Source organism: Anarhichas minor, unplaced genomic scaffold, assembly GCF_050575085.1.
Source record: "Anarhichas minor isolate MPS153535 unplaced genomic scaffold, ASM5057508v1 ptg000074l, whole genome shotgun sequence".
Taxonomy (NCBI): domain Eukaryota; kingdom Metazoa; phylum Chordata; class Actinopteri; order Perciformes; family Anarhichadidae; genus Anarhichas; species Anarhichas minor.
Genome location: NW_027466520.1, coordinates 9,961,020 through 9,973,566, shown reverse-complemented (window position 1 = coordinate 9,973,566; position 12,547 = coordinate 9,961,020). Strand labels below are relative to the sequence as shown.

The window sequence follows — 12,547 nt, the reverse complement described above, 5'->3', positions numbered from 1 at the left end:
TGGCTGAGAGCGTTCTGTTGGATTACTGTAACTAACATTTATGTAATATATGTGGGCCAGTTTGAGTTGGTCATTTCTTCATCTCTTGGAAAAATGACATGCAAATAATACCAAAAAAAGGAAATGATAAATGAATGAACTGGACAAACCTATTTCTACAACGAAAGAGAGAGCAGTAATGACACAAAGGACACAAATGTGTTGTCTCCGCTTACTAAACGTGAGCTGCTAATGCACTTCGGGGATTGCACTCCTATATTATAAGACATTCATAGTGTGCATTACAGTGCAGTTACCTTGGGATTCTGGTGAATTATTGGCCATATCTACAACATCTACACTCTCCACCTGTTCAAATGTGTGCTTATGCTGGATCAGTTGCTGCACTGGGCAGATGTCTCTACTGCATTACTCCACTACTGCATGCCCAGGCTTGTATATATATATATATTTATACAAGATGCGGTGTAGAGGCCCCATTTCTTCCCTTTTTCATTTTCAAATGACTCTTGCTACTTTCATTTAAAAAGTAAATGTATTGGAATACTTTTCTTTACTCAAAAGTATTTCTATTTAACAATCACTCCATTTAAATGTCTTTTCTAAACATGCTGATCTTTTAAACTCTCCTTCGCTCAAATGATGCGACCGGAAGGTAGTCTTAGTCGTTGGCTATTAAATGAGCTGTTCACTTTAATCAGGTTCTAATTGCATACATGCGAGTAACAATTTAATAAAAGATGTGGGGCAAATGTTCCCTGCGCCTTCATGTATGGATTTAGCCCCCCCCCCACACACACACACACACACACCCAGTCTATGATGAGAGTCACTTAAGCTTGCCACATTTCAGTAATTGGTTATGCTTTGCTATGCTTGAGAGATGCGCATAGCAGCACATACATAAACTCTTTCTCTCATTTACTCCCTCGTTATCATGCTTTTTGTTTTTCTGTCCGTTATTAGTTGTGCCATACTCGCACATAAGTGTATCTAAACCTGCCGTTCCTTTGTGCTCACTCTCAAACACACACACACACACACACCTATGCCCACAGTGACAGGATTCTGAAGGGTAGAGTGTATCAGTGAGAGACAGAGGGTTATGCTTCATGCAGCTCTGAGCAAATCGGTCCTGGTTGAGAGTTCACTGATTCAGGCATGTATAACTGATCGGACCTGGCGGCCAAGTCGAGAGAGAGAGAGAGAGAGAGAGAGAGAGAGAGAGAGAGAGAGAGAGAGAGAGAGAGAGAGAGAGAGAGAGAGAGAGAGAGAGAGAGAGAGAGAGAAATGCACAGTTATGAGGTGTTTTTAATTTTGGATTCAGAGTGTAAGAGAATATCATATTAATGTTTTGGAATATTACGTGAATGGGCAAAGTTTCAACCAGAGTTTACACTTTTGAGTAAAGTGTGCTGCATGTGTGCTTGGATATTCACTTTACCTATCCCTTTGTATGGGTCATGGTTGTTATTAGTAAGATTAAATCTTTGTATCCCACTTTTCATTTTGCCCCTTTCCTCTAACAGCCGTCCCACCTACTTTATGTGTCTCTTTTCCTCCCTCAACAAAAACTACATGTATTCATATGCCCGTCTGCTTTCCAAAACTGCATTAAAAAAAAACACCAGAGGAGTCCATCCAGGGGGGCCATTCGATCACCACGGACCTCCCGTAAACCAGCCCGAGGCTCCATGGATTACCAATGACACGGAGAATCAGTCATCCTGAGAAGCCCTTTAATTACCGAGATAAATAATAGATGAACTAATACAGCAGACCCACGAGGGTTTATTGAGCTGGCCGGGCTAACTGAATGGTAGACTGAGGAGAGTCCATGGTTAGAGTATTAGACAAACTGAAAAAAGTGTTGGCCACTGTTACATACAACAAACTGACTGCAAGGAGAGTGGGAACTGCTGCGAGATGATTTCAGGATTTTCTGAAGGAGGTTGAAATAATAATGGGACATAGAGACTGAGAGCTTGGTTTCCACTGAAGTATTTTATGTAAATTATAATCTGTCGATTGCCACACTGGTGAAAAGTCGCTTTCGAGATTCTAAAATGTCTGTTGAGACCAAATGTTGGTTGTAAAACATCCTTCCAACACAACTCATAAAGCAGCCACTAACGTTTTTTATAGTTGGCGCATATCAGTGCCAAATGTGTTTCTTAACTGTTGCCTTTAGACAGCGTGAAATATGGCCAACATCAGCTACAATATCAGATTGTCCAGCATTGATCATTGTTTCCATTCTTTTGGTTTAGTTGTGTGTTCTGATGACGCTTCAGTCTATATTTTGTATCTCTGACTGTTGGGAGACATTTTTATTTTTTATTTCACTTGACAGATGTAAATGTAGAGGGAGGCAGGAAAGAAAAGGTACACGTGCGTGTGAGTGTGCGTGTTGTTGGATGTCTGTCTTTATGTGTGGTTGCTTCATCCAAAACATCTCATTATGCGCTCGGTCTGCGCACACATTGGCACGGGGCACCAGATCTGTTGACAAAAATTGTTTTGGTGAGGGTTCCAAGACATGAAAAATGAATCTGGACCAAAAAATTTAGATTAACGGCTCAAGCAAAGAGCTGGCAAGCCTGGGGGTGGTGGTGGGTAGTTGGAGGGTGGTCGGGAAAGGCAGAGGATGGGAGGGGTGAAAAAGAAATAAGCCAGAGTGAAAGTGTATAATGAGCAGCATGAGAAGAGATTCTTCTTTTATAGATATATATATATATATATATATATATATAACAGCTTCCAAGAAGGAGAGAGGGAAAAATAACTAATTACATTTTAGAACTCTCCCACTCACAGAACAGACATGGAAAAGGGGGGAAACAATTCTAAAGGGTATAAGAAGTGTGAGAGAAATTAATAGAAGATTTAATTACAAATAGGGCTGCACAATATGGCTTAAAATCTTATGTCGAGTTTAGTTTTTTTTAATTTGACATTTGACATAATTCATTTCTTGATCAATTTCAGTACTTATCACAGTATATATATTTAATAACAAGTGTGCTCAATTTACAGTTTTAAGAGTATTACCCTGGAACAGAACACAAAAAAAGGATTAATTATATAATGTACAATTATTTATTATCAGAACAGGTCGGGTCTTTGAGGGTTAGTCACATGTTCAGTATTTAAAACACTTGTTGGCCATCTAACTGATGCGCACTACTGGTGGTCAGCTGTGGAATGCAAGACACCATCAAATATCAGTACAGAACTGCAGAACAGAGCATCAGTAATTTTCAATAATATCTTCTAATACTCTGCATAAATCACCAAGTAAGATTTCAGTTTCCTCATAGTATTTGTGTGTAAAAACGTTGCAGTGAACACGACTGTGCTGTCAGGCGCACAGGACGCATTGGTGCCACACACACTCTGCCTTCTCCAGTCACCTCACCACAACAGATAGCTGTCTTATGGATCGCTGTCAGTTTCACGTGATTCAGATGCAGAGAAACAGGCAATATTATCCAACGTCCAGACCTCGGTGGCCTGACCTCATAGCTGGCTACGGCCATGCTGTTCACACCTGAAGCGCATTTCTCCTTGCCGGTTCTCTGCTCCTCTCCCTCTATATGAGTGTGTGTGTGTTCACACCAAACATGATGCGAACAAGTTTGCTCAAATGTTTTCAGGGAGAATTCTTACCTCAGCTGCCATATGCAAACCTATGCCCTTGACCTCCTCCCACACAAAGTGAGTCAGATTCCAAGTAGATTTCTAAATACAGAGAGAGTTGGGGGGGGGGGGGGGAAGTGCAGGCATAGTTTTCCTTGGTGAAAACCTTCATTACCATCTTATTCAGAATATTATTATTTAAGCAATGTAAAAACATTTTGTAATATCTGTTCCTGTTGGGATTTCATTTCTTTAGAAATATGATAACCCCCCCCCCCCCCCCCCCCCCCCCCCCCCCCCACCCCCACCCCACCCCCATACCTCTCTCCAATACGAACAGAACACATTTCAAATTTAGCACATTGTCACAGAGTTAAATGGTCATTTTAATTCCCACTGGGGTATTGTGTGATTTGAAATTGAATGGGCTCTCACCCTGGGGTCTAGATGATTGTTATTCACTCCACTGCCATTCACTATTTCATGCCGCAAGGCTCTGGGAGCCCTGTGCAGAAAGGTACATAATTTAACTTTGTTTTGAAATTACAGTAATACAGGGTGAGATGTGCCTGATCTGGATACCGTGAACCAAAACTAGTGTCAGGAAAACAGTTTATTTCTTTTTGGAGCATCAGGAGACCGGAGTTAAGTAGTAGTAGTAGAAAGTCTGTTTTTCCAATAAAATTGATGTTTTTGTTTTTAGTTTTTTTACCTGATATGAATTCTGTGTGTATGAGCACTGTCCAATTTCCCCCAATATAGAATGCACATAATAGCACTTTTTGTTTGTCTGGCTGGTGTTTTCACTTACTATACATTAACTATAGAGCAGTGAAGTTCAACTCTGTCACTGTTGCATCTCTTATAAAATGTCTTTGTCAGGTCCTTTATTCTTTCTTTGATTGGAAAAGTGAGCTTCAGGCTGCTTCGTGAATATGTACCAGACGCTTGTTGGACTGTGTTGTGTTCAAAAGCTGTGAAGCTTCCAAGACATGAAGGTCACCGGCTCAACAGAGTCTTTTGAATACAAGATGCTACCAAAATCACTTCATTCTTTTTATACAATACCGTTTGGCAGCTGACATATCAAGTATTATTTGTTTCATTGTGAACAAACACAAGTTATCATTACATGCTGTGTTATTCTCCAAAGTGCATTGTGTGTATCCTTGAGGTCTCACATTTGCAAACTACATTTTCTAAGTATTTTGAATCCAGTATTATTAGCATCCATGTTTATTAGTTACCGGCACCCTTAGATTAGGTTAAATAATATGAAACCATTTACAGGCCTGTGTACCACCTCACCCATGCTTCCTCATGCACATTTTCTAAATATTGATTCATTTAAATTAAAAATACATTTCAGCATCCACCCGGCTGAGGTGTCCATGACTATATCATGTCATACAATAAGTCATACTTGTGTTTAATTCACAATTGTTGCCTGGGAGCGAAGACACTGGCAAATGGTAGCAACAACCATCTGTAATGACAATTACTGAGGCCTTTTCTATGCTGTGGAACATCTGTTAATTTGTGTACCAAACCTCTTTGTGAAGCCCACTAGGGAGCTGCTGTCGCACAATTCCAGGTGGACATGACAACACGCATATGTAACTTCTTGCTAATTAGCGAGTGGCCATTTGACCGCTTTTGAAACTCTTTTTCTGTGACCCCCAGGAAAAAGAGGAGCAGCTTCAATCCACTTTTTAAAGCAGTTTTGGAATAATTTACCAGATTTGAAGACAGATTTTGTCTTGGCTAAAGTATGCTGATTTATTACAATACAGTTCAACCGAACATTTACTGCAGATGGTTCATAGGTACCCTGTGTGTCCAGAGGGTCTCAGTTTTGTGATGCTTTTGTTTACACGAGAAGAAAACCTCTCATAGACTGATGGAGATCAAACAAAAATAACTAAGATAGACTATACTGAGTTTATAAATATTACAGAAACATTTAGGTCACTGCAGAAGGCTTCTGAGGAAGCAACCACAAATTAGTTAAAGACCACCTCTCAATCTGCTCCAGATAGACTTTGTCAAACCGAAGCGTTAACGTGGGCAAACATGGAAAACAGAAAGCAGAGGCCCACGCTGCCCCCAGCCACACCAGAGACCAAAGGCCTGTGCAGACGGAGACTTACTGGCAGTTTGGAGAGTCAGACTGCATCTCCATGTAGCTGTTGGCACTTTGGACAGCTTTCACTGTGTTCATGACTTGAGTCCAGATAAAGCCCCAAAGTCCCCAAACTTCAGCGTTCAGTGTTGTTGAGAGGACAGACTTGACGGCACCATACCAAAAGCACTCGCACAATGGTTTCACAGTCGTTAAATAAAGATAGCAGAGATTTGTGTCGAGTCTTTTGCGGGTCTGCTCAGCAGTCTGACAAAGGACACTGATTGCCGAGTTCACAAAAGGATTGCGCGGCTTCTGCCGACGCTAAACCTGGAGGAATAAGACAAAAAGGGTTAAAACAGGGTGAAATGCTCCGCTAACTTCGCTGCTGAACAAATAGCGTCTCAGTGCTCCTGTGGTATTTGCCCATATTCAAATAAGGTAATATGCATACATTTGTGACAAAATTGCCCCATTTTATGCTAATCGGCCTCATGCAAAAACAGCCCAATTCACAAAGGCAACCTTTGCCACGAGGATAATTGCAATCAGACGTAAAGAAGACTTTATGGCCGTGTTTGCGCGATAATATCACCAGCGTAATATCTTTAGTGAGTTGGACCTTAAGACGTGATCACAATTGACAGGGCTGTCAGCAGATGCAATCCATTCTTTGTGAAGTCACCCGGCAATGTTTTTCAATGGCTGACTAATTTACAGACCGCTATGTAAAACAGTGCATGTTACAGGCGGGGATTTACTCGCTTGTCCATTGAAATTGGTGATTTTTTTTAAATGCATTGACTTAGGCTCTTGTGCTAAGTACTGGTAAACTCTCTGTCAGGGCTCATTGCCTGAATGGCCAATGTGGCAGGTAGGGCAATTCATTAAAGGAGTTTGCGCCCGGCAGTTTTCCATCTTATTATGCCACATTCTTGATGCCAAAATGTAGCTTTGTGGCTGCAATCAGTGATTTTATGCCAACTAATCTTTAGGGTGTCATGCATTTCACCCTGAATGTCTTATGCTCTATTTGCATCTAATTCCCTTTAGCTCCAGAGTTGTGGCAGCGATGTAAAGCCCGTTGAACAAGCTGGCCAAACCCGGTCTATCCATGGCTCTGGTCCCCAATGGTGGCACCCGGCTGACACATCTCTTGGTTGCTATTTTTCCACATACTAGTTATTTACCTAGCTGCAAATGCCACTAAGCCACTAAATGCCGCTTTTGGTAGAAAGCCATTTTTCCTTTGCTCTCAGATCATGTCTTCTTTCCTTCTCTTTTATCTTATCTGTCTTTCTCTTCCTCACTGCACCTACCGTTTTCTCCTCTCTTATCATATCATCATGCGTAAAGCTATCTGTCTCTTGCTCTCCGGGGGAATAGGCTGACATTTACAATCGGATATTGTTGTCATTTGCTTGACCTAAAGTACATGGACATACAGAGCCCTACTTTGCACTTCAGACATGGGCAAATATCAGCAACTACAATCTCAAACTGGAGTCTCGAGCATATGACTGTGTGGTCTGCATTCATGAATGTGTTCTACCCTCTTGTCACAAACTACACTGAGCAAACATGCACTATTGTAGGTGTTTTGCACATGTAACCATGTATCAGGTGTATCATATCAGTTCCAAAACCACTACCCCAAAGGTGATACCGATTCCAATAGAGTAGTTCATTTGATACCCATCATATGACTTCACCACACCACAGACTACATGAGTTGTAGCTGCTATGGGCTAATCACACATCACATTGAATCAAAGAAAGCTTGCTGTGAAAGGGGTTGAATTCAGGTATATTTCATATATATTTCAAAATGTGCTGAAGCAGGTGTCATTGTGATATTTCGATGAATTATTGATGGGTATGATCCTAGATCTCTGTGCTGCTATTTAATCATCTCAAAGCAATAAATCACTGACGTGTTTTACTACTGCTGGTAAAGGTGAGTTCCTTTAAGATGCTTAAATATGGGAAAACAGACTCTGACAAATTTATTGCCAATAATTTCAAGGTTGTTGCCCAACCCAAATTCCCTACTCAGCCCTAAAAGTCCAAACATAAAAAAATGTGTTAAAGAAATGCAGCATATATACAGTATGTATAAAGAACCAAAGACGAAAGAAATGATACAATGTCACAATATGTTGGATTCACTACAACAGCAACCGACGTTTCCCTTTTCACTGCTGTGTCCTTGATTTTTTTATTGTCCTCTCATCACCATGTCCTGTCCAACATTCCTATTAACGATTTAAAAAATGGAAAGTCTTCCGAAAATGTGTGTTTTTAACCGTAGTTACAATTCATTAGATATTGTAGCTAGCAATACAAAATATTTCTTATCCTAAAATGTAGTCTTTGTTGACAGCTATACACTTAAAGGAAGTAAATCAATACCATGATAACTGAACACATTATTTAGCTTTTTCCATTCATAACAGAATGACCTATCTATCATGTTTGCTGTTGTGTGTGTGTACAAGATAGTACACTGCAGAAAAGCTGCTGCTGTCATCCATCATTGAACTGCTTTAAGTTTGACAAAGAAAGTGTTTTAAACAGCCTTGATGATGAACTCTACTACAGTGTAATATAGACTTTGGTATTCACTCTCAGACCTAAAATGCTGGTGACTATAATGGTCTAGTTTGCATAAAGAGGTCTCATTATCCAGTACTGGATCCAGTAACAACAGCATGTAGAAGACTGCAACTACAACAACGTGTTGGGTATCGCATCTCTAGTCTTAATGTTCATATGTTCTTGTGTGTGTGTGCATGTGTGTAGAGAGAAAGAGGGTCTTGTTTTCATAAGTCAAGGTGCAAGAATACTTTCTGAGACACTTGAGGCATGACCCAAAGATTTCTCCCAAATTCATGACCAGATGCTGCTGCATGAGAGGTGCACCTATGGTTTCAAAAGGAGATAAGCAGGAACACATCACTAGGTGGGCTGGCATGAAATCAGCTGTAATGTAGTTGTAATGAACACTTGCATGGGTGTGAATGTAACCCCTCATGCCCAAATATGCACATATGCTATGTGACACAGTGGAAGTATAAAGTTGTTTTTTTTTAAATGACTCTGCCCAACCCCATTTTCTTTGGACACTCCCCTCTCCTATACATCACTGCCCATTTCTGTGGCGGTGAGCCAGTTACCTAATGCTAGTGGATTTTACTACTATGCCAGTGCACGGTCAATGTGCCAGAGACCTCATTACGTTTTGTGTGTGTTTATAAGGGAGAACCTGTGTGGCAGTGTGTGTGTGTGTGTGTGTGTGTGTGTATATCCTGTCAAAACAGGCAGGGATGCAAAATATGGACCAGGAGGGAGGCTGCAGACCATTTTCCAAAAAGAAACACACACAAACTCTCATTATCATCCTTTGATGATGCTATTTTGTTCCTTGTGAGCCCACCTGTGACACAAAGTAATGGGGCTAACAAGCCATCAGCCCATGAAGGTAACATGGCTTTGACTTTCACCCACAATGTACACATCCAGATACAGCATAATTTGTACATACACATGCACAGAGGCACAGAATTCCCTTTCGTCTAGATCTGACTCTCCCTCACACACACTCAAACACACACACTTACACTTACACTGTGGGGCATGACAAAGAGCTATTGACTGCCTACCTGGCCTGACAGACCATTCACAATTCCTCTCTCTGTGAAACTTTATGTACTGGAAGAGGTGAGTGTGTTTGTGCATGAGTGAGTGAAAGGTGCGAATTGAGAGGGCGGAAGGAAAATGACTTCATGACCGTGTGTGTGTGTGTGTGTGTGACAGGAATATATATTTTTGTATTTGTTCTAGATGACTTTTGCTGCCGTTTTGTGTGTCATGCATACAAGTATACCACTGTAGCCGCGTTCTCAGATTTTCTCAGATGGGCCTGGACAGAGCAGCACTATAGCGCTGACTATTTTCCTCTTGGCCTTTCCAGGTCGTTGGATCCACAGTTCACTCCACTAGACAGGCGGAAGTACGTTTTTCGACTCAACGTCTACGTGATTGCATTCAGCATAATGTGCTGCAGAAAAGGCCATCAAAAAGCTGCTGTATTTTCCATTCAAATGTTCATCTATTTTTTAAGTAATGAATGATTTTCACAAATGAGCATCTCAAAGCTACATTACACGATCAACATGTAACATTCGGGCATGAGATTGAAGGAACCAACATCCATTCATGTACTACAGGAGTTGAATAATTGTGACTTGTATTAATTCCGTGGTCATTGCAGACACACCTGGCGCACCGCTCTAGTTTTAAAATGTTTTATTGAGTCATGTGACTTGTTGCCGGAAGACAACGGAGCAATCGTGAGTGAGAGTTCACAGCTGCAATGCAAGATAATGTATAAATCCATAGTCTTCAATTGAATTCACTAAAGCGCAGTAAATAATTATTGATAAGCAGTCCCAGACTCATTATGGAGAAGCAGATCATGAATGTATTTTGTCCCTATACCATTCAGTGCTTTATAAACCAACAGTTATAACAATTTTAAAGTCAATTCTTTGACACACAGGCGGCCAGTGTGTAAATATCTGAGAAATGGAGTGATGTGATCCACTCTCCTGGTCTTCTCTGGGTCTTTTTAGAGAAACAGTATTACATTGGTAGTGGTAGTAAGTCAAATTTAGGCTTTAGTCCATGACTACACACAGATTTCTGGCTTTAATGTTCGTAATTGAAGCTGAGCACTAACTTGTAATCGTTTTTCTATGGGTCCAAAGACAGTCCTTTCAGTTGTATCTGTATTTAAGTGAAGGAAATGTTGGCACATCCAATGACTGATTCTTGTGATGCACTTGTCACCTGGTGATGTTATATACATTTGAGTTATCTTCAAAATGAAGGCAGAATAAGACAGATCACTGCCTTTATTGGTAAAATCTAATTATGGAGAACCTGATCTACTGGGAGCGGTGCAATCCGCCATTTAACTTAATTACCAAACATTTATTTTTTCCTCTTTTCTAAATAAATGATGCATCCGTATCTGGCTAAAAGTCCAGATTGCTTGTTATCGTGGACACTTCGCAGTGCACTCTTGACAGTGCTCGGGAAGTCAACAATGCTTTGAATGGCCCCGTGGTTCAAGTCTGACTGACCTGACTTAGTGCTTGACCCACAAACAGCTTCCCTTAACCTCCAGCTAGGCCTTATGTTTCTGCTCTTGTGAGCAAGTCTCCTTTTGACAATGAATGTGGAAAATACAAGACTTCTGACTTTTCAGCCGAGAGTACTTGAATTTAAGAAGGTCTTCTCCGAGTCATTTGTTTAACATTTAATTAACAATGTTGTGATTTAGTACTGCTTCAACCCCTCAATGGACTTAAATGCTGAACATAACTGTTTGCTCAGCATTAGAGCATATTTTCTCATTAATATGAAATATACTAATGTTCACTGTTTTCTCTTTTTCTTCATTCTATCCATTTCCCCTCTCTCCTACTCTGTCTCTCCTATTTCTTTCTCACGTTCACATTCTTTCTCTGTCCACAGAGAAGTGCGATGAGGCTCTAGCCTCTCCTCTGCCTCACACAGCCTTCACCAGCTCGTCTGTGTTCTCCAACGGATATGCACCCGGATATGCCAAGCTCAACAGGAGAGGAGGTAGACACCCACTCACACACACACACACACACACATACACAAACATACACAGAGGAAGATGTCGATGCGCATGCACTTTCTCTCACACACACACATACATGATTGATATACATAGAGGGAAGTTCATACATCCATGCTGCAGAGAGAGGAACGAGTAAATATCTAGTCCAGGTATGTCTACATACATCCTTATGAATGATTGTACAGATGACACGCTGAGAGTTAAATGTCCAGTCTGCATAGAGAGACATGCTTCGTAGTGCTGCACAGCTGCTCTCACCCTCCTCCTCCTCCTCTTTTGCTCTCTCTATTTCCTTTTTTTCTTATTCTTCTCTCCCTTTCCGTTTCTCAGCTCCAGTCATTATCTCAGTGACTCAGACTGGAGCTTCATTTCCACATCAGTCCACAGCAGACAGAGATAGGACCAGACAATTACACCCCTCTATGTATTATACAATTAATATTTCATACTTTTCCATCGAATAGTCACACCACAGCTGAGGCAACAGAGCTCAGAGCTGGCAAATAAACACAAGGTATGCTGGTGTATTTAATCATATCAATAGAAATATTGCTGAGAGAGGACAGGACTGCTCCTCATTTAACAGTGACACCCAGCAACAAGGGGCAAAGAAGGAAGAGAAGAAGGAAAGAAATAAAGACAAACTTGTCAATGATGAGTGTAAATATACAGCTTGTGTATTCTGACCCCACATGCTTTCATTGGTTGAAGCATTTAAATCCAGTTCTCAGGGGTTATTGTTGTACAGAAAAGCTACAGTAACATATAGATCCAGTGTTAAATGCACTTACACAAGGTATAATAAGTTTCCATATTTGTATTCTATTATTAATGAAGTAAGGCTGTCACTAAAGTTATTTATTTCTAAAATAGCTTCGGACAAGTTTCATGAAATTTATAGATCAATCTGCCGATGTGTAAATGATGTCTCTTAGTAAAGAACATGTTTTCGATAAGTTACTTACTTCAAGGCAGATATGATTACTTCTCAGAAAGAAATACAAGACGCATTATCCAGCCTAAATGACTTGTTTCGGTGTAAAATGGTTATACAGTATATCCAATATAACTGCTTCTGTATGGCTGAGCAGTGCATAATCTTACTGCAAAGA

At 40.6% G+C, this 12,547-nt stretch overlaps 1 protein-coding gene across 1 annotated transcript in view; it reads left to right on the top strand.

The window, feature by feature from the left end:
- cntnap2a (contactin associated protein 2a) overlaps positions 1 to 12,547 on the top strand; it is a 277,910-nt gene that overhangs the window by 98,685 nt on the left and 166,678 nt on the right. The window contains exon 2 of the mRNA XM_076080696.1: positions 11,303 to 11,413. Within this exon, the coding sequence (XP_075936811.1) occupies positions 11,303 to 11,413 (111 nt within the window). The remainder of the gene's footprint in view (positions 1 to 11,302; positions 11,414 to 12,547) is intronic.